Source organism: Sphaerodactylus townsendi, linkage group LG05 (assembly GCF_021028975.2).
Source record: "Sphaerodactylus townsendi isolate TG3544 linkage group LG05, MPM_Stown_v2.3, whole genome shotgun sequence".
In the NCBI taxonomy this organism is placed as follows: Eukaryota; Metazoa; Chordata; class Lepidosauria; order Squamata; family Sphaerodactylidae; genus Sphaerodactylus; species Sphaerodactylus townsendi.
Genome location: NC_059429.1, coordinates 57,939,045 through 57,966,238, shown reverse-complemented (window position 1 = coordinate 57,966,238; position 27,194 = coordinate 57,939,045). Strand labels below are relative to the sequence as shown.

The following is a 27,194-nucleotide window of genomic DNA, read 5'->3' as shown; positions in this document are numbered from 1 at the left end:
GTATGTAGCTATAATCTGTATTCGTTGGTTGACTAAAGACCAGTCTTGGGATGGCAAAGAGAAAATCGCTGCTCTTACGTTGTATTTGCAAGGAATCCTGGCTTTAGTGGGGATACGATGTTTGTATTTGCCTCAAACTTTGTACCTATTCTATGCATTTGGTTCAGTTGGTGACAGAAAACTGAGTTATGGTTTCTGCTAGATTTCTGTCATTGAAGCTTACCTTAATAATACCTTCAGAAAACCATCAAATAGCTGTTAAAGTACAGCAATATGTGAAATGTTGCATTTGGCAAATTGCATTACAGCAGCGGTTGTCAACATTTTTTCACTTGCGTACCCCTTGGTAACTAATTTCCCTAAAATTATACCCTCATATTAGAAAACCCATTACATAATTTTTTTGCATACCCCCCACTGCTCTGGTGGCCAGGTTGACAACCACCGTGTTATAGCATTTGCTGGTCTAATGTGTTTAATTCCTCATTTAAATGTGATTTTTGTTTATATATGTAAACACATATAAATTACGAATCAACTGATCCCTAAAATCAGTGCTCTTTGCTCAATCCTGAAAAAGTAGACCAACAAGTGCAGCTATTTATATTGCTATTACAATGGAGAGACCAGCAATTCTAGTACTGCTGCATATGAGTACTTGTATGGTATTGGTAGAGATGGAAGAAAGAAAGGACCAAAGTGCTAAGACTCTTAACAGGAAGGCCCTCCTAATTCTGCACTAGACTCAGCTAACAGTAGGTTTCCATTTGAACCTTTGAAGTAAGACAGATGTAATTGGTTCTGCCATTCCTGTCAGGATATGGCATCATGTCCATGCTAAGACTCAAGCTCTGCTTGTGCTCTTTAAGTTTAGCTGCCATTGCTTAACAGAAAACCTGAGATCAGTGCTGTAATGTAAACATCTGTTACATTTCAAAAGCTTTTTAATACTTTCCAATGGGCAGATATGGTTACCAAGCTTAACCGGGAATTGGCTGCTTTTTTTCCCTCAGTGTGGGAGATCATTTGATCCAAACTTCCTATTTCTTTGGCCTAACGCAAGAATTGCTCTTGTGGATTCAAGACATTCTCCCACATACTCACAGATTTGTGATGACAATTGCACAGGAGCAGGAACACAGTTAAAACAACTGAAGGAAAAGTAAGTGCATTGAGAACAATAGCCTCTAAATTAAGGTTGGATTAACATTAGTGACATTGGTTTAAATTTCAGAATACTTCTGAATTTCCCAAACAACTGAAATAATTCTGAATCTCTAAAATTACTTTGCTGATGATTATCTTCAGCACTCTAAAATGGAATGTAATTGAATAAGCACAGATTTGGGTTAAATTTTGGGATATTTTTCCGTGGAGGAAATTTGTGTTACACTTGGACAGAGCAAGAAGAAAGTATTTGAAGAAAGTATTTGTGCTTTTTAAAAAATGCTTTACCTCTACAACATTTTGCATTTTCAGACTAGAAGAAGAAAGCACTGCATTTTACTCTTCTGCCCGGGTGTGGGATGATGGTGTGATTCTACCCCAGAATTCTAGGAAGGTAGGTTTCTGTGTAAGAGCATGCCTACATTTTAGGCACCTACTGTATGGAATATGTATTTTGGCCCCTTGACATCCCGTGCTCTGCAGTCCAGTGTTCAAAGAACTTGATGCTGGAATTGAAGCCCTAGTCAACTGCTGTGCAATATTATTTGTTGTATTTTTTCTTTTGGCAGATTATTGCACAGTGTTTAAGAATTATGAAACAGCAGAAATACCTGATCCTGTCTCCACAACAATATGCTCTACCTGTCATAAGGATGTAAGATGCTTGTGAATAATTTAATATGATACCGCTACCACATTCCCTGAAATCCAGCTTATGCAGTGTATTATACAGATTCTATTTCATGGTTCTTTAATTTGCATAATCCAGTTTTATTGCATTATTCATGGTATACACTGTACTTCATAACTGCAAAACTGTAGGAAGAGTGCAGTCTGTATACATTTGAGTTTCAACGAAGTGGACTGATGAAGGTGGACAACAAATAAGATAGTTACATCTTTATGATTAATCATTTTCCCAGTTTTTGTGCTAGAATGACTTTTAAATGTACTTGTCAGTATGAAGTGCTAATATCCTTAAAACACTATTAATGAGATACAGTGCTGACAGTTTTCAGACATATTTACATTACAGTATGCAAGGCTCTCAAAAGCATGTTTAAATTCTGTGGATTTGCCCTTTTTTGAAGCATTAACTGTATCTGACTTCTAACACTTCAAAAAAAAAAAAGAGCACATTCTTAGTCTTACCAGACAAATTTTACAAGTCATTGCCCAATACTGGGAAGAGTGCTATTTTTGAATTCAGTTTAGAGCTGCATCCATTATTCTAAAAGACAGGTTGCAGTGATGGTGTACTTAAGACTGGTATCATGCTCTTTTGAACATTCCATGAAAAGTAACTGGAATGTTTATGTCCACTTCGGCCCTGGCAACTTCGCTCATGTCCTTTGCGCTCAAGATCAAAAGGTAGGCTGGCTTTGGTCCACTGCCAGGGCTAATGACAATGCTCAAGACAATACCTGAATCAAAAATAAATATGATTTATCCAGATGAAGAACTTGAACCAATCACCACTAAAACAGCTGCAAATACTGTTAATTGATCAAGACCATGACAGGTCCCTCAGTGAAGATCTGGTGGGCACAAACTACATTTCCCTTTGGAATATGTCTGACGTTCAGAGATCCCACCTGACCCTCCAGGATAGAAGAGTGTAATAGACTTGAATAAAGACATTACCATCATCTTCTTCCATGGCATCTGGCTGAGAAACAAAGATTGGTTCAGAAGGATATGCATCTGTTTCTTGCCACATCCATGTCTCTTTTGTTTTAATATTCATCTTACAAAGCTGGAAAAAATAAAGGAAAATTATTACTGAATCTTATTTAGAAGTTGACAAAGGTTAATTAGACAGAAACCTGCTTCATTACCTCTATTGATATTGCAAAATCACCTCAAATAACTTTTTTGCATTATGTGCTCATGATCGGAAGGTGGCATGAAATGTTACCACATGAGCACCTGTCAGTGATAAAGTGATGGTTAAAAGTAGTTTTGTGCTCTACCATATTAAAAGCAATCATGAGAATGGATGGTTGATAACCTTGTTATGAAAAGAAATGATAGGTTTTTATTAACTGGAATTGAGAAAATATATAGTATCAGACAGATGTGGATGCATATTCATTGTACTGTGTGCTTTGGATCTGGATGTATATGCAGTGTGCTGTTTATGTAACCTGTGGTGTACTGCATGCTCATAAATTGTTGTGTGTGCTACTTTAAAATGGCATTGTTTCTCTTAATTTTTATAAACAGTAAAAATGTATTTGCTCATTTGGATCTTTATATATACATATAATTAGGTAGGCCAAAATTGATTAATATCCAAACATATGTCAAGTTTGAGTTGAACCCGATTGCTTTTTGATTTGTTTTGAATTAGAACCAACTTGATTATTCAAATTGCTGCTGGGCACTGGTGGAGAGAAAATAATATGAAAAAACTGTTCTTTTGCACACTTATATAAGAGCTAGTCCTGGCCATACAAAGACTGTGGATTTACATTAAACTTTTTACCTTTGCACTAGAGCAAGAGTTTGTCCAGTGTAGTCATTAGCACATAATGCTTACCCTGTCTGGAACAAAATGATTCAGTCCAAGTCCATATGCATATGTGTAGGGTTTCCCTGCATACTTTGTGTAGTTTATCTGTGGAAACTCAAAAGCTATAAAACAAGAGACACATTTACAGAGATTCATTAATCACTTACATTTACTAAGCTATTTTTGTAGCCTCTGGCTTAGGTTGATCTTACCTTGACGAGGTCCTGAAAAAATGACTTCTGGTTCCAGCCAGATGGTTTCATCACTGTGTAGTACGGCAGTAGCGGTTGTGTTGGTCAGTGTGATTAAATTTTTGCCTGTGTCAGCCTAGAACAATGAAAGAGGCAGGAAATACTAAAACTTTCAGTGTTATACTTCCTTCCAGTATTTTATACCATTTCTAAAAATGGCACCATTTATACCATGGCAGTATGTTACTGCTGCAGAACCCATGACTACACTGTGGCTACATTCACACCATGAATAAAGCAGAGGGGTGATTGTAAACAGACATGCATCTGGCTTGTTGCTGTGCTCCTTCTTCCATCCCAGCTTCTAGAATGCAGCTGAAACTTTAATGATCTTCAGGTAAACGTTTTTACTATGACAGCTGAGTATGGACATGTGGAAGTTTCTTCCCACAAACTAGGATCTCCCCTTTCCCCAACCCTGTACAAATTGAGAGGAGCTCACACATTTGGAGGGCTGATTCCTACTTTCATCTGCAGGCCCTGTGCCATATCCTGTGCCACTACTAAGGCTTCCAAACTACAGGAGTAGCTTCTCAAGTGCTACAGAAAGAAGGGAAAAGGGCCTGCCAGAGGCCATCTAGGAAGTGCCCAGCAGAGATGTAATATAAATGGGGGATGTCCTGATTCATGCCTCAGCCAGTACAGTATACTGGGTCCCATCAAAAATAATACAAAATTATAAGTCGTAGTTCAGACCATTCCTGTGGCATTTTCATAAGTTAGTCGTGCCTTCATATTCTTAGATAATTGAATCTAAAACACAGCTACCTTCTCAATATTTATGGGAAGGACATAACGCCGAACTTCAGGTTGAGGAGCTTTTTGTGCATTTTTCTTCACTTCAGCCCAATTTTCCCGTAAATTGGCTAAATATAGGTAATTGTAAACAAACTCATACCTGTAAAAAGACATAATTTACATTAAGCTGTGTTTAAAAATAAACCTGGTGGGATCTGTTATTGATCAATACAGCAGCCCAGAATAAAATAAGAGTAGATCAATTTTCTTGAAAGTCCCAATTATCACAATGCGTTAGTAGATGTCCACTGTAAAACAGTCAGATGTCTGGTTCTCTAACAATCTTCTAATTTTAATAGCATGAGGTTAGACCTAAATTTATAGCAGAATTAGATTAAGACCCCTTAAGTTTTATTCCTAAACACAGTGATTTGGAAATGAGGGCTCAACTCGGCAGGGTTTTTTTGCAGACATATGAATGGCCCTCTAATAATATAACTTTGAGGCCTGTGCCACTGTGGCCCTTTCTGCACAGCAAATGTAAAGCGGGTTACAGCTGGGATAAATGAATCTGGCGTGGCCCCAGGCCTTTCGCATGGTTGGCTGTCCCGTAGTCAGCGAGTGAATTGGCTGGGGTGCGTGCCTTTAAAAAATTGACTTCCCACCAATGCGTAGCTATACAGGTATGCACGAGTGAATCCCCACAGCCATGCTGTCTGACATTACAACCCTTTGCACCTGTGTGGCTACGCAGATGGGCACTGGGAATTTTTTTTTAAAGGAACACGTGGCTGAAAAAAGCACCTCCCTGCCTGGTCATTCACTTGGAAGCAGCTGCAACCCGGGATTTTTAAAAAGACTTGCGGATAGTGCAATTCTTGAATAACCCATTTTGAGGAAAATAAGACGGGGCAGACTCACTTTAAGGGCAGGATCCATGTGAAGTTTTGTATTGTTGTTATTCCAGGTTTATTGGCCCGTGTGGAAAGGGCCAGTGTTTCCAGCTCCAAAGCCCAGCTGAAAGCCAACAGAAGTTGGCTCTACCTCTGGGAATGCCCCATTGTGTCCCCCCTTCTGCCATGCCAGTGTCTGCTTGGTTACCAGTGTAGCTCCACGACTAAGTCTACTTCTGGATTTGCTAAAATGGAGCTGTGGGGCACCCGGACACGGCTACCTTTCTGCCAGTGGAGGGGGCAAAGATGCTGGCACAGGATCTCCACCACTCCCTGATACTGTTTTGCCCTGCCTTGGATGGGCTGATAGTTGGTCTTTTATCATTAAGAAAACCTGATCCACTTAGGGATCTTGCAGTGTTTTCATCTAGTTTGACCTTGAATTCCAGTAAAATCAAAGTGTCCATTCTACCATCCTATTAGTCAAAGCAAGAGTATTTCTCAGTATTATAAAAGAAAACTGCCCTTGGGAGAGGTCCTCATGTACTGAGTGGATCAATTACTGTCACAATGGGATCTTCCTTTCAATTAGCCTCTCTTTGTAATACTCCCTCCTTTCTACTGTTTGCAGCCTTCATTGTATAATTCAATCACCTTATGGTCATATACTTCGTACTTCTGATAAAATACGGTCTGGCTCATAAATGCTTGTGCTGGGATAAATTTTGCTGGTCTTTAAATACATTTTGTAAATAAATAGATTTCCACTTGAGTCCTGTTTTATTTGGTTTCTGTTTAGAGTCTTTCAGAGCTTTGAAAACAGCATTCTCAGCGCCAGTATCTTACCCCTTCCATGTGCATAGATCTACAACAAGAAATCCATTATCTTCATAGGTATTGATATGATGAAATAGGTTAAATGCCGATGTCCTGTATTTGATGTTGAGGTATTTCCCTTTTTTCTTGTCAGCTACATGCATCCAGACCTAAAAAGTAACAGTTACCCTGTTCAGCCTTGTGAAACAAAGGCTCATTCCGCACATGCAGAATAATGCACTTTCAAACTGCTTTCAGTGCTCTTTGAAGCTGTGCGGAATGGCAAAATCCACTTGCAAACAGTTGTGAAAGTGGTTTGAAAACGCATTATTTTGCGTGTGCAGAAGGGGCCAAAGAGGCAGTTACTGCTGTGTATTCTCCTTATTCTTTTTAAGATATCAGTAGAGCTTCTCTAAGCAAAAGAAACACCAAAATATATAAGCTTTTGTTAAGATTTGAAACAAGAGAATGAGTGGAAGATTGTAGGAGGAAATGGGCTATTAATTTTGGGTACAATATACAAATGGAACAGTGGGATAATATGTAGTTAAAGTGTCTCAAATTTACTTTAAGTACTAGTCTTAAAGAGAATTTTTACAAAATGATGTATTGATGGTATCTTTCACCATAGGAATTGGCAAAAGTGTGTAAAAAATTTCCTGACAGAGTGTTGGAAATGTGAACATCATGAAAGGTTTTTTTTCCCTTTATGGCGGACTTGCAACAAAGCTAAAAATATTTGGATACAAATACATTCAACAATTCAGAAGATTTTAAAAACGAATATACAAATGATACAAGAGGCTTTTCTTTTGAGTCTTAGGGACAGACACCTTGAAAAAAAGCATAAGCTTTGCTATTGTATATGTCTTCAGCAGTGAGAATATTATATGTGCAAAAATGGAAAGCATCTTTTATTCCCTACCCTACAGAAGAATGGCTTGTGAAGTTGTTGGAATTGGTGGAAATGGCTAAACTTACTTCTTTGATCATATAAATGAACTTATCTAAATTCACTTATATTTGGATCCGCTTATAGACATTTTGCATAAGACTGAAAAAAAATGAATTGATGATTTGAATTTGAGGACTAGAAGAACAAGAAAACAGATGTAACAGAGCGGTGTGAACCTAATTAGTAAAAATAATTTTGATATGTTTGATTCAGAGCAGAGTCTTAAAGCGTTTGTAATGTTTTTAATGCCATATTTTAAACTATTTGTATATTACTTTTTAAATATTGCAGTTTTGTATTTTTAGGAATGTAACGTTTTAAAGTTTTTAAAATCACTTTTGGTACATATACTTCTGGTCTGCTACTGTAATAATTAAATTCAATTGGTAAGAACAATTAAGAATTAATTTTACAATTGTAATTAAAAAGGAAGTAGTAAACTTTTACTTGTGTTTTATGTTTGGTGCAGATGAAATTGGGAGGCTTCCATTTCTCCTTATAATGTGGCTTCCATTTCTCCATGTAATGTGACTCTAATGTACTTTTTGTGTACTTTTTGGTTTGTTTGGTTTTTCTTTCTGTGTATTTTCAAAGTCTGAATAAAAAATATTTTTGATACAAGCTGAAGAAATGGGATCCATCTAAAAGAACTGGGTATGCTGCAACATGTGATTGTTTTGATGAGCAACCTGTACTCTGGACAAAAGGTTACTGTTATAAAAGAATATGGAATTGGCAAAGGTGTCAGACAAGAATGTATATTACCTCCCCATCTGTTCAGTCTATATGCATAACGTACCATAAGGAAAGCTGGACTAGACTTCGATAGTAGAGTGAAAATTGCTGGAACATCAACAATTTGAGATATGCAGATGACACCCCCCCCCCCCCTTACTGAAAGAAAACAGACTTTAAATAACTACTGATGAAGGTTGAAGCAGAAAGTGCCAAAGCAGGATTGCAGCTGAACCAAGAAAACAAAAGTAATAACTACTGGTGAATTACACAACTTTAAAATTGTAGATGAAAAAATTGAAATTGCTCAAAACTTTCTATTCTGTGGCTGCATCATCAACCAGAAGGGAGACTTCAACCAAAAAAATCAGGAGGTGGTTGAGACTGGGGAGAGCAGCTATGAAGGAGCTAAAAAAGATGTTTCACTGGCGACCAAGTTCACGTTAATTCATGCCATAGCATTCTTCCTTACTATGTATGGGTGTGAAAGACAGACAATGAAGAAAGCTGGCAGAAGAAAGTTGATAAATTTGAAATGTAATGTTGAAGGAGAATTTCACAAATACAATGACCCCCCCAAAAAACAAACTAGTTCTAGGTCAAATCAAGCCTGACCCCCTCCTCCGAAGACACCCAGTGTGGTGTTGCATTTAGAGTCCCAGACTAGGATCTGGGAGACCCAAGTTTGAATCTCTGCTCTGCCATGGAAGTTTGCTGGATGACCTTGGCCACTCACAGACTGACAGCCTAACTTAGGCTGTTTCAGTACGGGCTGATAACAGCGCCCCAGGGATGCTAAAAACTGCGTCCCTGGGGAGGAGTTTGCGCGGCTGGCACTGCTGCACTGCAGCAGCACCATCCTCGCACCCCCCAAGCAGTGCGAAGGCGTTGCTTTCAAACCCTGGTCAGGGAGCGAGGTTTTTGCAAAGCAGCATCTTCCCACCGGCACAGTGTGAACAGCACCAGCGGGAAGACGCTGTTTTCCTGTCCCCTCCACTCACCTCTTCTGGCAGCGTCACTCTGGAGGGCTGGAGAGACATGCCCACGCTGTGAGTGGAGGGGACCGAAGGAGAGATGGCTCCGTGTGGAGCTGCCTCCTGCTGGAGAGGAAATTGCTACAGTACGAACAGTCCCCGAGCCTCCACTGGTGGTTCGTTTCCATGCGTGTGCGGAAAGGGCCTTAACTTACAGGGTTACTGTAGGATGAAACTGGAGGATAGGAGAATTATGTCCCCACTGGGGACAAAGGTAGAGGCATAAATGCAGTAATCAATTATAATAACCTCCAATTTGATTTGATTCTTCCCCCTCCTTTTAAGATTTGCCCATGATACCCTGCTGATAGATGCTCTAGACTGATATCCACTGTAAAGAACAGGAACTGTGTTTCTTCAGCACACTCCCTTTACGGACCTCACTTTCCCTAAAGATTTACCTTCATGTATTTATTGATAGCTTCACAGCCATAAGGTTTTTGGAACAAGGGTTTTTTTAAAAAAAAAATTTTTTTGCTGAGATTTAGTACTGGAAGTCTAAAACCTGACTTTTTATGTTGATTGAGATTTGTGAAATGCGTTATATGTTACAATGTTTTTTGCAGTGGTTATGCTGGCAGGAGCTGATGGGAATTGTAGTCCATAACATCTGAAGTGTCAAAGGTTCACCACCACGGTTTTAGAGGATGTTGAAATATTTGTAGAGCTTTTAAAAAATGTTCTGATAATAAATTGCTTTGAGATCTTGGTAAAAAAAGCATTGTAAAATTATGGAAAAAAATAAAAACAAAATAACTGTACTTACACCCATGCTTTCATTAGATTCAAAGCAGTCCATGTAATTGGCTCCCCAAAGACTCCAAGAAGAAAGAAACTTCAGCAGGTTGATTTTCACAGGTGTTTCAACAAACACGATGTAATTAGGAGTCATCCCAAAACTGTTCAGAAAGATGAGGATGGTATATATTAGATAATACAACTTATATGAAAGTGACTGTATTAAAAATTCAACTATAGATTTTTGGATCATTCCCCGCTTTTTTAAATCTTCGATTATAGTTGCCGATTTCATGTTTTCCTGTCAACCTCAAATGGTTCCTCAACATGGCCATTCTTTAGGACAAAGGTTTTTCTAAAAATGCCTATTAAAAATAGACTGATAATATTAAGGCCAAATAGCATAGTTTTATTCCAGATGGATAGTCATGTGCATCCATAGCAGCAAAATGAAGCAGGAATCTGAGAGTGCTTTAGAAGTGAACAAACTTAATTCCAGCATAAACTTTCATGAAATAGAGCTCAGTTCATCAGGTGCATGAAGTATACATCCATAAGAATGATGGAATTTATATTAAAGGCTATAAACAACAGAAAAAAAGATATTACAAGTTTAAAACAAGATTCAACTGTTGGAGCACTCCCAGCTTTTTAATTTGTCTAATATAGAATTTGATTTAGGGAAGTGCAGGATGAAACATAAAAAACAAAAGCTATTTGCAGGTTATAACTAGATAATATCACATGGGATTATGCAAGATACTAGTACTGATAGTGTGTGAGTAATCACAGTTTTTGTGAATACCTGGGGGAGGAAATAGTGTTAAATGTATTGAGTAATCCTGTTTCAGCCATTTTGCACTGGATTCGTTCTTTGAAGTTTATTTGTAGGTAAATTGTGACTTTTAGACCCACACCAAAATGTCCTGGAAGATTAAAATGTTCACCCACTGTTTTTTGAATACTGCAGTTTTTAATCTCAGATTTTGAACCATTTGTTCTTTTTACCATTCCCCCGCCCATGTGGAGAACAGAAGGGCATTGTTGATGCACAGTGGCAGATGCTATATTGGAGACCTACATTTAGTAAAGCTGATGTTATTAGGTCCTCTGACTGTATTGCTTAAGTGTATATAAGGACAAAATTGTATCATATGCTAATATTCCTAAATTAATTCTACTTTTGCCTATCTATCCACAGTTGGGAGTGGTCTTACCCACTCTGAGTGTACTGATTGGGTATTGTTTTAAACTGACCTCTTTTTTTTACACTTCAGCCTCTAAAGAGCCACTGGATTCTTGTTCTGGTTTATTTTTGCTATAGTTTTGTGTTGATCTGGATGGCTATCTGTTAATCAAACTTTGTTGTGTAAAGAATTAGAATTTACCTGTGAACATAAGATGGTTTGAATCTGTCACTGCAAGGAAATTGAACAACCACTTCACATTTGGTAATTGGGTCTTTCTTATCTGAAAGAAGACTGAATGTGAGGGCAACATCCATCCAAGGAATTTCTCTGCAGAATCTAGTCAATGATAATTGTATACAAGAACACCTATTCTGCTTTCAAACCAAGTATGCATTCTTGTCATTAAGAAAACTCTTTTCATTATTTCTAAAAAAACCAAAATGTAAGATATGGCAACACTATTATATGGTCAAAAGTAAAACAAGGATAGCAGATTTAACTGGTAAATGGAAAAATAAATATGCCTTTATGTTCTGAAACGTGTTGGTGCTCTTTGGAAATGAACAGACCTGCTTTCAGGGGAGGAATCCGCACAACATTGTAGGCAAGTGAAAAATTCTTTCCAAAACAGTTGCCAATATTGTAAACTGTCCCATCATTTTCAATGTGAGGATGTGCTGTTACACCATTAACTGAAATGTATTTGGTGACATCCACCTAAGGAATGAAACAAAGAGTTGACTTGGCTGGGGAAAATTCATACTCTGAATTTCAGAGGAAATTCAGAGTATAAATTTCTCTGAATTTCTGAATTTCAGAGGCTGGGGGAAATTCATACTCTGAAATTCAGATCCTCTGAAGATACCAGCCACAGATGCAGGCGAAACATCAGGAGAGAATGCTGCTTGAACACGGCCATACAACCCGGAAACTACACAGCACCCCAATTCATACTCTGTTGGGGAAGACTGCTTATTGTACTACATTTTGTTCATTTTGTGATACCCTGTACATTCTTATGTAATTTGTTCCATAAATCATAATGCTTAAACTGATTTTTAATTTTTGATTTATAGAGGACATAATATGAATTAAATGGAACAGTTTTCGCTCAGACATTAAGGTGAGCAGGATTCACCATGATAAGCCTGATTAACCTCATGATCACTATCCAGCAATTCATCAGAAATTACTTCATTCAGACAGTAGGGCATACTTGAAATAGTTGCTAAAACGGTAATACATATGGGAAAATGCATATGGGTTAACAACAATATCTTCTTTAGAGGGGTAGTGTGAAAATACAATTTATTTAAAGCTCGTTTTGCCATGTGGAAAATATTTGGGAAATACATGAGTATTCAGTTTCTCACATAATCTACAGAAACAAACCAACATCCAGGAAAAAATATCAGACTTTGCAATTAGGTAGTGAAGAGTCAAAGTAATCAACAAAGATTATGAAATAAAGGCAAGATTTTTAAGCTAGTTCAGTTCTCCTAATTTGGTAATTTGGGACTGAGCTGACATGTATGCCTCGAGAGCATGCACAGTTTAGAGTACTCTAGGTGGATCGAAGGCAGTGGCAGAGAGCCTTCAAAGCATTATGAAGTGGCTTTGTTAATTACTAGTGTATGACTTTTGACTGACAAGAGATCATTTGGTCTCCTTTATGGAAAAGACGAAGACCCAGCATGAGGTGGATTGGCTGTAAAAAAGAAGCCATGGCCCTGAATTTGCATGACTTGAATAAGGCAGTTAATGATAGGACTTTTTGGAGGACATTGATTCACAGGGTTGCCATGAGTCAGAAATATCTTGACAGCACTTAACACACACATTGAGAGAAGGTCTTGATGATGACATCAGCTTGTTTGCATGCACATTCTTCTGTACTCTCTCTCTAGTTCTGTATATGTTTCTCCCTGCAGTCCCATTTTCACCTCACTCAGCTATTCTCTGTTTTATGTATGTAGCCACTATTTGCACTTTTATAGAAACTGCATAACTGTAGCATTGTTTTCAACCTTTGATGATATGCCACTCTATTTCAATACATATTACATATAAGAAGAAGAAGAGGAAGAGGAGGAGGAGGAGTTTGGATTTATATCCCCCCTTTCTCTCCTGCAGGAGACTCAAAGGGGCTTACAATCTCCTTGCCCTTCCCCCCTCACAACAAACACCCTGTGAGGTAGGTGGGGCTGAGAGAGCTTTGAAAAGCTGTGACTAGCCAAAGGTCACCCAGCTGGTGTGTGTGGGAGTGTACAGGCTAATCTGAATTCCCCAGATAAGCCTCCACAGCTCAGGCGGCAGAGCTGGGAATCAAACCCGGTTCCTCCAGATTAGATACACGAGCTCTTAACCTCCTATGCCACTGCTGCTCCTACATAGAGTTTTGTTTATGTTTAGAAAAAAAGTGTAAAGAAGCTGCGCTGTATTTATTGTGTCAAATATTGACTTCCCCAAAGGTACTCTTGGTAAAATAGCCAAGTTGTACAAAACACAAGACTATGTTCACACTTTTTCTTAAATAAATGTTATCTCTTTGTATGAAAGACGGCATAGAGGAAAATTCTTTTGGAGACCTCTGGCTCTTTTCAGGGCCAGCATCGTCATCCTTGGAGGTAGGGCAGTTGCCAGAGCCCCAGGCTTCTGGCAGGGTCCACTGCTGCTGATTCTCCCTCCCTACTGACTAGCATTCCACCATCTGTGGTCCCAATTGCAAGCACTGTGCAGTGCCATTAGGGAAATTGTGGTGAGTAGTGCAGGCATTCATGAGCATGAGCAGTGGAAGAACACAGGCATGTGAGAAGCATGAGAGTGTGTGGAAGGGAAGGGGAGTATAAGCAGGGGCTGAGGGTGGGCAGAGGAGGGGGCCCTGGAAATTCTCTGCCCAGGACCCCCAAAATCTGGAACCAGCCTACTTTGTCATCAACAACTAATCTCTTAATTGTTCTTATTTCTACTACCACCTCCCAGCAAATTCTCTCTGCTATCATTGTGAAGCACTGCATCTAAATGAGCAGCAGTGGCGTAGGAGGTTAAGAGCTCGTGTATCTATCCTGGAGGAACCGGGTTTGATTCCCCGCTTTGCCGCCTGAGCTGTGGAGGCTTATCTGGGGAATTCAGATTAGCCTGTGCACTCCCACACACGCCAGCTGGGTGACCTTGGGCTAGTCACAGTTCTTCTGAGCTCTCTCAGCCCCACCTACCTCACAGGGTGTTTGTTGTGAGGGGGGAAGGGCAAGGAGATTGTAAGCCCCTTTGAGTCTCCTGCAGGAGAGAAAGGGGGGATATAAATCCAAACTCCTCTTCTTCTTCTTCTTCTTCTTCTTCTTCTTCTTCTTCTTCTTCTTCTTCTTCTTCTTCTTCTTCTTCTTCTTCTTCTTCTTCTTCTTCTTCTTCTTCTTCTTCTTCTTCTTCTTCTTCTTCTTCTTCTTCTTCTTCTTCTTCTAAATACTAATATGTCCAGTTTATTGTATCACAGTGCATGTAGTTACAATGTCCCATAAGTTCTAGTAGCTGGCTGAATGGCACAGGCCAGTACATTCAGAGGAAATGTTTTTTGGTAGAATGTTTGTTGCAAAGCCAAACATTTGAACTAAACTCTTACCAGAACTTGGCTTCTGCAACCACCCTCCTATTGAGGCAAACTATTCTTTGGCAAAGTGTTTCACAGCATTATGCCCTTCCTAGATATTGTGTTATATATTCCTAGCATAAGTCAACAGTGTTCATTTCTGTTTCTCATTTACCTCTGCCTTTTATCAACATTTTACCTTTTTAATTGTTTCCAAATTCTCTGGGTTAATTCTTGTTATGAAGTTGGTCTCAGTACAAGCATAAAAATCTTCACCCACAGGGTATACATTCACCAGGGCATTGTCAGTGATCTCTACACCCTTGAAGTATGAAAAAAACCTGGCAAAGACATTCAAGAAGATTATTGGGAGGGAGGGTGTTCCCATGAACCACGAAGTGGAAAAGAGTTTAATAATATACTTTTTGTTACCTGGAAAATATATTCTTGCATGGATCTGGGTAAGCATATGTACCAAATTCTGTTATTACAATTCTTTTCTCTGTCATTGCTCTTACATAGGCATCAGTCCGGACAAACCTAGGAAGAAAGCAAGATCATACAAGCTTTAAATGTATGTTATAGATCCTGATCACACCTGCAACATGGTGGCTACTTTCTCAAGGCTGCTCACACATCGATTTCTGGCTAGTATGCAACTTCTGCCCACACGGTTAGGGTAGATCATGGGATGATTTTGTGCTGTGCTGGTAACATAGCTTCCAACGTAGCAATTTACTGCCACGTCAACAACTATTAGTACAAAAAGAAAAATGGAAAACAGAACCCAGAATTAGATGGGCTATTAACTATACTCCCTTAGCACAGGAGATTAAAAATATAGTTATAAAACATTGGCATCTTGTATCGAACATTCCGGGTTGCCAAATACCACTTCAAATAGGATTTAGAAAAACAGTCAACCTTGAGCAAAAATTAGTACGTTCGGATTTCAGACCTACAATTAAGAAGAACCCATCCATTTTATTAATTAATTAATTAGATTTTTATACCGCCCTATCCCCGAGGGGCTTTTAGGACATTATAATGTGGCCACTGTAGTATGTGCAATCAATCCCTTAACACCAAAATAATTATTGATCCGCACAACAAATATAAATGGCAATTACAACAATTTTCAACATGCAATACAACTAAATGCACGTACTTTTTAAAATGCATGTGTCAATATATTTACGTGAGAATGACAACCAAATCCCTCAGGCTTAGACTTTTAGAACACGCCTCAAATATTAGAATAGGGAAGGAAGAAGAACCTTTAGTCCAACATTTCAAACAGGCAGGTCATACTGATTTTACCTTTGCTATCCTATACCACTGTAGTCATTTATCTGACAAACTGGTAGATAAACGACAATTGTTACAGTGGGAAGCTAAGTGGATTTTCAGATTTCAAAGCCATTTAAATCATGGGTTGAATAGGGACATTTATCATGTTATTCATGAATCAGTGCCAAGTTGGAATCAAAACAATCTGTGACAGGGTAATAGCATGAAAACAGAGCAATATAGGGGTATATACCTTTAAGATATGGAAGAGATAAACAGCTGTAAAGCATTAGTCAGAAGTCCGGACTTCCATCTATATAATTCTGCAGTTCCAGCTGCAGTTGATTTATGGCTAAGATAGTATGGGTTTCTTACATATGTGACGGAGTCACTTGGCAACATATGTGACTCAAAAATGTTTTTGTATTTTATAATGATATTTACCCTTAAAAGATTAATAGGTCTTGCAATAAATTATAAATTTTAACTTTTGTATGTTATGTATTGCGAGGAAGGCAAAATGTTTGTATACTTAAAATGAATATATTAATTAAATAAATAATAATGGGAATAATAATGTATTAACAGCAGTGGCGTAGGAGGTTAAGAGCTCGTGTATCTAATCTGGAGGAACCGGGTTTGATTCCCAGCTCTGCCGCCTGAGCTGTGGAGGCTTATCTGGGGAATTCAGATTAGCCTGTACACTCCCACACACGCCAGCTGGGTGACCTTGGGCTAGTCACAGCTTCTCAGAGCTCTCTCAGCCCCACCTACCTCACAGGGTGTTTGTTGTGAGGGGGGAAGGGCAAGGAGATTGTAAACCCCTTTGAGTCTCCTGCAGGAGAGAAAGGGGGGATATAAATCCAAACTCCTCCTCCTCCTCCTCCTCCTCCTCCTCCTCTTCTTCTTCTTCTTCTTCTTCTTCTTCTTCTTCTTCTTCTTCTTCTTCTTCTTCTTCTTCTTCTTCTTCTTCTTCTTCTTCTTCTTCTTCTTCTTCTTCTTCTTCTTCTTCTTCTTCTTCTTCATAACGTTGTGATTGATTGTTGTATTTGAATTTATATAGACCCATTTATGTCGACTATGAATGCCACACTCAAGAATCTTTAGAAACTTTTAAGGACTGGTCTTTGACCGCAATAATAAAATTCATTCATTCACTCAAGAATCGCATTACTGAAGAAGATTTTCATTTGAAAATGGCGTATTAACACGTATCCCGTTTTAATGCAAGGACTCCTTCATTTGCACAAGAACTGTACTACCATTGATTGGATGTGGAGCTGTGGTTACAGCCACGTTCATAGGTGTCAAGTGCTGCATGTTGGAATTATTCCACACAAATGAACTTCTGTTGGACTACCTTGATGATTATTACTATTACGGTATGAATTTTAATGAATTATTGTAATGTGATACATGATACTGTAATTTGTTGACTGAGCATAATAGAGATTATTTACATAGAAAATATTCATAGCGGTTGGGTGTAACGTGTCTTCTTTCTTGGGAGTCTTGCCTCCCCAGTCCTGCCTTCCCAGATTGGGGAGGAAAGGACTGAATGCACCTGCAGCCCTGGTGGCTGGCTCAGCATCTCGCCAGCTGAGCCAGCTGCTGGGGCTCCCAGTCTTGCCTTCCCCGGCAGGGAGGTGGAGGGCCATGGAGTTGGGGGTGGGAGCACCCGGAGCAAGTGTTGTCTCTGGGCACCGTTTACCCCCCCCCCATATGCCTCTGTCTAAAAGCACCAGAGGTGCTGACCCACCTTGGTTCACCTGTCAACAGAGTTGGTCTATGATGGCAACCAACACAGTTCCTTTCCCATGGCCAGGACAGAAGCTGAACTGGAATGGATCCAAGGCCAATGTGTCATTCAAGAATACCTGCAGCTGCTCTGAAACCACTCTCTCAACTACCTTGGGCGGTAGTTGGATCGATCTAAGGGATCCAAAAATGTTTTCTTTAAGAGTGGTTGAACCACCTCCTATAGCCTTCCCAGGAAAAATCCTTGCTGGAGGGAGAGATTGATAGTGTCCCAAAGGGGACCTCATGCCTCATCACTGCTGGCTTTCACCAGCCATGACAGGCTCAAATCCAGTGGTAGGCTTAGCAGCTGCTAGTACCTTGTTGACATCAGCCCATGAGAATAACTAGGAGTGGTCCAATAATGGACCTGAAGATGACCAAGGGACCTCCAGTTCCTTTACTGTAGCAAGTGCCGCCAGGAGGTCATGGTGGAGCATCAAGACTATCTGCAAAAAAGCTCGCAAAAGCCTCACAGCTAATAGCCAAATCACTAATATTTTTTGATCTCATAGGAAGGGATGTCAAGGACCTAATTATTGTACCAGGTGAGAGCTAGTCGACGCAATGAAAACCACATAGAATTGAAACCACAATGAAAACCACATAGAATTGTTTCTTCAAGCCTTCACCACTGTCTCCTAGGCTTTCAAAAATGTCCTATAAGATGTTCTTGTAGCTTCATTGCGAGTATGCCACCAGTCTCACTTAAGACGTCTCAGCTCCCGCTTCGTCACCTGCAGCTCCCCGGTGTACCAGGAAGATTGGCAAACATGGGAACAGAGAGGACACTGGGGAGCAATCTCCTTGATGTTTTCGGAGAACTGGGCATTCTAGTCTCAGCCTGCTAATCAAGGGAACCACCACTGGGACTGGGATTTTGCAGGGCATTCTGGAAACCAAGTGGATCCATAAACCTCTGTGGGAGGGCATAAATAAGCTTGTCACGTAAGCAGGACAGGGCAGTGGTATCCACCTGGGGCTTCAGGGCAAAGTGATCAGACCACAGACCTCCTCAGAGGCAAGTATGTCCACACTTATCCTCATGCCAAAGATCAAATCCAGTGTGTCCTGCTTGATGTGTGGGGTCCACACTAACCAGGGAAAGTCCCAGTGCCACCATAGAAAACACCAGGTCCACTGCCGGAGCATGAATTTTTAACTGAATTATTGCAAGGGCAAGTTTGATATAACAAGGAGTTAAGGGTGCCTGAGTAGCTAAAGGACACCCTCTTGTCATTCATTGGCCACACTGGAGATTATGCAGTACATCACTGACCTCCTGTAGTAAGTGACATGGCCGTCCTTAAAGTCAAACTTGTGAAGGAGTGCTTGCCCATCAAACAAATGATAAAATGGTTCTGAGCCAACTTCAAATAATCCAGGTCCACATCTAAGGAGACTGCCTTTGAGCCAGGCTGGAATCCTGCCTATTGCAAAGGGAGCAAAAAGAAAAGTTTATCCAATAAGACATTCCGAAATAGCAGACGTTGGAGTTGTGCTGACCGAAATAATTACCTTCTTTAAGGGTACAGAAGATATCCATATGGAATGGGGTCTGTGGGGGTGGGGGAGGGAGGATGGCTGAGCTGGCCCTTCCCCATCAAAGAATGGTAAGAACAATAGTAACGGATCAAGATGTGAAGCTGAAAGAGGATTCACCTTCCCCTTCCATCATTTTCCTGTCCCCACAGCTATGAATGTGATCTGAGTAACCTGTGGTGCTTGCCCTGTTACATCCATTTATGTTATAGCAACAGAGGATTGTGGGACATGAATAAAACTGCCAGCTCTGGTATTATGCCAGAATGGGCGTTTTGCCTCCATCAGCAGCATTTGGAGTACGATTAAAGGGCAGTCAATTGTAAGTGATTTCAATCATTTTCTATTTTTACAACTTAGCAAAGTAAGCTTTTCAGTTTGCTGCCACAGGCACCAAAATGTCTTGGGCTGTCTCTGGGAAGGGAGAAAGGCGAGGATAAGAGCTTCTCCACAAACTGCTAACAAGAATAAATTATACGAAGACTTGAACAAAATCACTGTAATTGTTATTAAACAATGGGGTTATTTTATTCAGTTTTTCATCTTGGAGACACTTCTAAAAATGACTATTGCATTTCCACACTAGAAAATATTAAAGGTTTTAGAGAGGGGATTGAGTTTGAGATTTTTTTCACTATGTAATGAATGTTCATCAAACAGCATTCCAAATGACCAACTTTTCAAACTGCAGCACATTTATAGTTAGGAATTGCTTCACTCACTACTAAGATGCTTCTGAAATGAGAAAAGTAAATTCAGTAGCTGATTTAATATACTGGGGAATTTACTAAGGTAAACATTTGAGTATCAGAATATTATCCAAAGTGGGATAAAGATGTGTTTCTATTGGTGACATTTGAAAGATGGTATCCCTAGTAATTTATTGATTTGTTCAATCTTTATGATTGACTTCAGTGGTATTTAAGCAGCCATGTTGAGCACAGGATTCCAGTTTGAGTTAACCCAAACAATAATTCTTTATTAGAAGGTGAATGGGGTGATGGGTTAACTGCAATTTTTTAAAAAGCCAGCTTCTATATTAGCCTTTGTGTTTATGGTTGCACTCTTTCCTCCCACAAATATTACTAGACCTCTGAGCCTTACTTATCTCAGTGAACTCTACCTTACTTATCTCAGTGAACAGAATTCTACTTCACTTGAAAGCAAGTGAGGAAGCAGGATGAAAAAGAAACTAGCAATGCACTCACCTGTAACATGAGCTGTTATTGGCGAGGACAGTTCCTCTACAGTCTCAAAAAGCTTCTTGTATCCACCAGCTGGGTGCTCAACTCTGAAAGGTGTCAGTGATACACATTTAAATAATTGGGAGAGAGACTCGAAAAGTCATTAAGCTCGCCAAGAATTGAATTGACAACACAAAATCAGAACCTGAAGGCACTGCAATTCTAAACATGTACACTTTTCTTTCTTTCTTTCTTTCTTTCTTTCTTTCTTTCTTTCTTTCTTTCTTTCTTTCTTTCTTTCTTTCTTTCTTTCTTTCTTTCTTTCTTTCTTTCTTCCTTCCTTCCTTCCTTCCTTCCTTCCTTCCTTCCTTCCTTCCTTCCTTCCTTCCTTCCTTCCTTCCTTCCTTCCTTCCTTCCTTCCTTCCTTCCTTCCTTCCTTCCTTCCTTCCTTCCTTCCTTCCTTCCTTCCTTCCACAGCCAAAATGTATAATCTTATCTCCACTTCTTAGAAGCAATGATAAGATAACACTTTTCAGTGAAATGCAATCAGTTGTGTTTCTAAAGATGTGCTGCATGTTTACTGACTAGAAGAGACATCAGCTAAAGTAAGAACCAGTTGTCACACACAGTCCTCCCACCAAGTAGTCTCTCTTTACCTACAACTAAATCACATTATATAAAAACTAAATATGCATGTTAGCCATCTTCATATATGTCAATCACCATCCTCCAGGAAGACAACAATAATCACAGGCTGAACTCTTGAACACAAAATGCCCTCCTTACCCTGATCCCAAGCAAATTGATTACAGCAATGCAAAAAACAATGTATACAGCTAATCTTGCCCAACATGGCTTTGTACACTGGATTCTTGAATGTCAACTCCATATGCCACACAGAAAACCACTTTGAATGTTGGGGAGTTTAACAGTGGTGCCTGTGAAATAGCATAGGGTCCTGCTGTTCAAAGAATATGAAAACATTACACTGAGCGCATACACATTGAGAGCACCTGAATGAGCTCTCTAGTCATTACAATTTATTGGGATCTACTTCTATGTACTGGATTTAACATGTAAGAAGGGAGAACCAGCTGCAGTTCTAAAAGTATCCATTAGCAATGGTCTTCTCATGTTTTATGTTCTTCCCATAAAATTCTGACGATTCTCATCATAATCTTGCAAAAGTCCCAAAGCAGTGAAATGCTTTTTAGCCAGTTGCAATGCCTTTCTTTGACTGGTATTTAATCTCTGTGCTGAGAAAAATTTAGGGGATACTCACTGGCTGTTCATGTCCTCAATGAAAGATTGGAACTTTCTTGAGCCGTGCAAACTACAACAGTCAGAGATGTGGAGTGGGTGTTTATATGAATGCTAGGTCTTCCTGGAGTAGAGGCTTTAAGAAAGAATAGAAGCCAATCAGCTTGCTTTAGTGAACAGAAGTACCTTTCAGCACTCAAATCCCCCTGAAGCTTTATGAGATTTTGTCCTGCTGTTCAAAGGTTTTTGAATGTTTTCCAGAGACCTAAATCCTCAAGCAGAAATGGATTACAAAGAAACAAGGACAAGGAGACCAGACTATAGTCACACAGCAAGTAATGTGCTTGCTCCTTGGCAACAACCATTACTCCAGTGCCCAAATTTCCAATTTAGAGGAACTGGTTCCAGGCAGGCACACTGCTGGCGCCAAATATGTATAAGTCATCTCCATGTATCATATATGAAGGATCAAACCCTGCTTTTGCTTCTCTGGAGAGGCTATAATGAACATAACAAGCAGAATACGTCAGCATGGTCCTACAATTACTAATTTATCTGAGAGCATATGCCTTACAAGCATAACTTCTGTTCACAGCAGATTTTTTTTTGACCAGTGAAATAATGTTTTGTGTGTCAAATATTTTTATTTTGTCGCCTTCATCAAGTTATGATTTGGAAATACACAATACAGACGGTTATAAAATAAAAAAAATAAAAATGGCATAATTTAACTGAACCCTTAGTGTAAAGGGAATGCAGTCTTCAGAGTTCTACAGAATACATACGTATCAGGAATGGAGGGAGAAGGTGAAACAAATAGGTAATAAAGGTATGTAGGGTTTTCTGATAAACCTCTGATTAGGCATATACACAACCACCTCAGTAGTTTGATTATATTTGCACAGGCAGCCCTTTCAAACCAGTGCAAGGAGCCATGGCCTAATAGTTACCTGACACCCAAGGCTAAAATGCTGTGACTAAAACATTCCAGGATTTGTTGCCTAAGATTAATTCTTGCAAAACAGATCATTTACATTGTATAACCCAGTACTGTGTGAATTGCTTTCATCCAAGGCACAAGCACTGCTAAAGAGAACAGAAATAAGTTATTGTATTAATTATGAAACTGATAATGCTGCCCTTCACAGGATAGAGATACACAGGCTGATTTTTCACAGCCCAAATGCCCCGTGGTAGATCTGGGAGCTTACCTGCCGTGACCCTGCTTCTGACTCCCCACAGCTCCCCTGTTCTTCCTGGGATTCAAGGCAGGGCTGGCATATTATGTGCTGTTTCTTCACGAGCCTGGTGCTTTTCCATTTGGACCACGAGCTCTTTCCAATGTCTTCCACGCATGCGTGGACAACCTTCATTTCCCGCATTCTGACTGGCTGAATCTCCCCTCACGCACTTTCACTATTTTAGTTTTAAATTACTCTTAACACAACACAGGTGCTGAGAATAGGTGCCCTTGTCCCCACTGTCTAGAATCCTTGCATGTGTGAGAGAATCGTCATCCTCCACCCCGCTCTGTTTAAACCCATTGTGTGTGCGAAAGAAACACTGTCTTCCCCCGCTCCGTCTAAAAACACGCAAGGATTTTTCGTGCTGGGGGGGGGGGGGGAGAGTGCCGATTCTCAGCACCTGTTGATTGATGGGGTGAGCCAGAGCAGTAAGGCGGGAAAAATGGCCCCAGTTCTGCTGCTGAGGAGTTTTTCACGGTAGCGGAAGACATCTGAGTAACAAAGAAGCATTCCAAAAAGAACCTCAAATTTGGCAGTTTTTGAAAGCCACAAAGCAAAGCCAATAACACAGGGCACTGCTGGGGCAACAATGTGGCAGACCCGCTGCAGTACCAGGAGGTGTGAAGAACTCCCCGCTGCACAGGAGTATTCTCCCTGCTAACAATGGAACATTTTGACCGTGAAAAATCAGCCATAGATTCACACCTTCACAAACTGTAGGTTCGAGAAGAGATAAGGGGGCGCCAGAGAGAAAAGAAAACACACACCATTTTGTTTCTAGTAAAATTTCTTGGCTACAGTTTGTTTATTAAATCCAGATAAGGGAGAAGAAGTACAGCATGGGGACGGATCCTAGCATCAGGCAACCTGCCCGCTGCCCAAAGAAATATCCTGTCCCTGCCCACCTGCTGGAGGAAACCATGGAATGGCAAGTAACTGGGAGTGAGGCTGGTGCCATGTCTCCACAGTGCCCTTGCCACCTGAAGATGTAGGCCAACTGGCTGCCCCCACCTGGGTATGCAGCTGAGTGTCTCCACACCCCAAAGGCCCTTATGGGGCCCCCCAATAGCTGGAGTGGGCACAGAGGGGAGAGGGAAGGAGGGGGTGTGGGGGCGATTTTGCACCCCCACATGACTGAATAGGCTGCACCCAAAGACATGGGATACCCCATGTTCCCGTGGCCAGTATGCCCCTGGAAGCTAATGTAACTTCTGAAATGTTGCTATTTTAGCTGGGATTGAAATCTCACAGCCGGTGGCAGAAGATGGGTTCCCAAAAGAAGGGATATAGAAGCCTGGAAGACAGGGTAGAGATTAGGCAGTGGCCTGGGCAAGGGAAACAGGTACAGGAGACTAAGTTAAGGAGCTACTTGACAGAATGATATCAAGAAACTTCAGACTCAGTGAGAAGGGAGAAAAAAAATGGCATGGAACAGGGACCTGAAGAAACAAAGGGAGTGTGAACACATGGAACTGCTGAAACAAAAAATCCAGGGAGAAAACAGGATTGGAATACAAATGTATACAGAATCTAGAAACAGGTGTGGTGCAGCACTGGCAAGGAAGTCATGGAAAAGGAACTGAGAAGAAACCAAGACCACAGAAGGTTACTGAATTTTGAGAACAACAGGGACATTTTAGCTTCTTCTGTTACTGTAGCATTGTTGACTGAACAATAAAGGCCAGTGGGGTTGATACCTTGAATGGTATAAATTAAACAACTTGTTCTTTGACTGAAGGAATTTAGAAACTTCTGCTGGAAGTGCTTAAGGTCCAGTGAGAATAAGTATATAACATTCAGCACTAAGCGCCTTCTTCAAGATTAAGTTCTTAACTTGTTTTTCAGTTTTAACAAAAATCTAATCCTGTTTGCAATCTGTGCTTTGTACATCTATACGTCTATGACTATACCTAAAAATTCAGCTAATAACTCCACACACCATGCATACATGATGTGTTTTTGATCAACTAGAACAATGTAATAACAGATTCAAATAAGTAGCCTATGGCACAAATAAGATGTTGCATATTACACTGTGAATAAATTCTTAAATCATCTGCTTATCTTTTGTAGCAATATTCTATATTTTATAGAATATATTATATATTCTATTCTATATATATTCTATAGAATATGGAATTAGTCTCACAAATTAGTCTCCCTGTGGCACAGAAGAGCTGCTTTTGAGCACTGAGGAATTCTTGTGAACAGTGTAGGTTATAGTACAAAGGGAGAATTAGAATATTTCATTTCTGAGCAAACTCTTACTCCACTTGAGGAAGTTTTTTCAGGAGTGGGAAAGGCTGATTTCTGCCAATTTCCTGTGTTTAAACCAATGTTGCATTCCATGCCATTCATAAGAATCCAAAAGCCTTAAGGAATATCTGTAGTGAGAGGGGAATAGTAGTAAAGATACATTTCATGAAACCACAGGCAGGGCTTGGGACACAAGTCAGTAAAAATAAAGTGAATGTAAAATCAATATATCTACTTCTTAACATTGTCCCATCTGTGGATACTTAAATCTAGATACTGCGGCCATGGCTAAAAAGGATAGAACTTTCTGTAAGTCTGAGAAAAGTCCATGGTTTGCAGAGATATCTGAGATCTTTATAAAAAATACATGTGTGTGGTGAAAACTCCAAGTAAGAAAAACAGAACATGTACCTATTACTAGGCAAACACAACAGTATTGCCAGCCTCAGTATAGAATAAATTGCACTTGAATACTGAATTTGGAAGGGGAAAAAAGACATCAAGCTGACCCTGGAACAAATCCTATTCAAACTGCACTAGCTATGCTGTGGTTAGTTTAAAGCAGGGGTCTGCAACCCGCGGCTCCAGAGCCGCATGTGGCTCTTTCAGCCTTATACTGTGGCTCCGCGTAACCTGAAAGTTGGAGGGTAGCGTGGGCGTGTCCCTCCAGAGCAGCGCTGGAAGGAAAGGTGAGTGGAGAGGCTGAACCAGAGGTGGCTCTATGCACGAGTGTGCCGCTTTTCGTGTCCCCTCCACTCACCTCTCCTTCCAGCACTGCTCTGGAGGGACACACCCATGCTACCCTCCAACCTCCAGGTTATCTCTGGCGGTCAGAGGGTAGCGTGGGCATGTCCCTCCAGAGCAGTCGCCACCCCCTCTGCCATCCCTGCAGCCGCCATCCCCACTCTGCCCCATGGAGCAGGTGGCTGCCTGCTCCGTCGGGAAGAGGGGTTTTTCCTGCCTGGCGCTGCTGCCTCCCACAGCGTGAGAGGCAGCGGCACCGGGCAGATTGTGGCCACCATCCCCCCCTCTGCCCCACGGAGTAGGAGGCTGCCTGCTCTGTAGGGCAGAGGGGGTTTCCCTGCCCGGCGCCTCTCCCTCCCAGTGCTGGAAGGAAAGGTGAGTGGAGGGGCCAAACCAGTGGCGGCTCGGTAGATCTTCAGGGCCATGGAAAACAGGTCCAAATGGCTCTTTGGGTGGTAAAGGTTGCTGACCCCTGGTTTAAAGAGAAGTTGGGGCTGCAGTTTTCCCCCTGCATGCCAGTTATACATTACACTAAATTTATTGAAGCATTCAGATCTAATAATTATAGTTTGGATCTACAATGATGATTGACTTTAAGGACTAAACAATTAAGTCCTTTCTGTACCTCAAGCATGAAAATGGTGAAGCTTCTCTTTCACTTATTTCAGTATCTTCAGATTATCCATTTCTTGCAAGCCGAACATTAACAGATGAATATATTTCAGTGCTTTAATAAGTTTGCAACTATCCTGATACATAAACTATTGGTATCTATAATGTATAGATTGATGGATAATTTGGAAAGTAAAGACAATTTCTAAAAATAGTTGGGAAAAAGATTTGCCAATACATATCACATGTCTGTGGAATAAGTTTCATTAAAAATATGTCAAAAGTGTTATTTAATGCGGGGATCAGAGAATTTACTAGAATTATGTGTAGGTGATAGCACATCTCACATATCACAACAAAAATGGTGCTTAGAGCTTTCAAGTGGTGCTTGTGTTGCACTAAAAACACTCAGACATTGGGTGGCAATATGAAGGGGTACAAAATTCTGGACTGAAATAGTTAAGACATTAAATGAAATCTAAGAATGGTAAGAGTTTTCCTGGGGAGAGGCTGCCAGGAGAGGGTAGGAAGGAAAGTTAAAGGCTTGGAGTGGGGGAAGAAGTAGATAAAGGTTAGTAGAAAGGAGAGAAGGAAGCAGAAAAAAGGGTGGCTTTCATGGGAAATGACTGGTAAGTTAAGGGGGCTTTCAT

The 27,194-nt window shown here is 40.3% G+C and overlaps 2 protein-coding genes across 7 annotated transcripts in view; one reads left to right on the top strand and one right to left on the bottom strand.

The window, feature by feature from the left end:
- The window catches only part of LOC125433813 (methylcrotonoyl-CoA carboxylase beta chain, mitochondrial-like), a 73,339-nt gene extending 69,672 nt beyond the window's left edge, over positions 1–3,667 (top strand). For all 5 annotated transcript variants that reach the window (XM_048498690.1, XM_048498689.1, XM_048498688.1 and 2 more), the window contains 3 exons: positions 1,014–1,162; positions 1,480–1,561; positions 1,737–3,667. In XM_048498690.1, coding sequence (XP_048354647.1) covers positions 1,014–1,162; positions 1,480–1,561; positions 1,737–1,826 — 321 coding nt within the window. In that variant the 3' untranslated portion in view covers positions 1,827–3,667. The remainder of the gene's footprint in view (positions 1–1,013; positions 1,163–1,479; positions 1,562–1,736) is intronic.
- Positions 1,918–22,931, bottom strand: RPE65 (retinoid isomerohydrolase RPE65). 2 transcript variants are annotated; one of them, XM_048498685.1, is made up of 14 exons: positions 21,711–21,824; positions 20,453–20,535; positions 18,982–19,132; positions 15,048–15,155; positions 14,815–14,956; positions 11,602–11,749; positions 11,231–11,312; positions 9,871–10,003; positions 6,411–6,550; positions 4,702–4,831; positions 3,895–4,009; positions 3,710–3,804; positions 2,812–2,923; positions 1,918–2,591 (listed from the first exon to the last, which is right to left on the bottom strand). In XM_048498685.1, the coding sequence occupies exons 1-14, from the start codon at positions 21,719–21,721 to the stop codon at positions 2,440–2,442; spliced, it is 1,602 nt and encodes a 533-aa protein (XP_048354642.1). In that variant the 5' UTR covers positions 21,722–21,824; the 3' UTR covers positions 1,918–2,439. The 2 variants fall into 2 exon arrangements, with proteins under 2 accessions (XP_048354642.1, XP_048354643.1); XM_048498686.1 differs by lacking the exon at positions 1,918–2,591 and adding an exon at positions 22,900–22,931 and having other exon boundaries at positions 2,712–2,923.
- Positions 22,932–27,194: the final 4,263 nt, after the last annotated feature.

Coding starts and splice junctions, on each gene's coding strand:
- RPE65 (XM_048498685.1), bottom strand. Junction 19,133..20,452: donor AATAACAGCTCATGTTACAG/GTGAGTGCATTG, acceptor CCTTTGCAATAG/GCAGGATTCCAGCCTGGCTC. Junction 6,551..9,870: donor AATCTAATGAAAGCATGGGT/GTAAGTACAGTT, acceptor GTTACTTTTTAG/GTCTGGATGCATGTAGCTGA.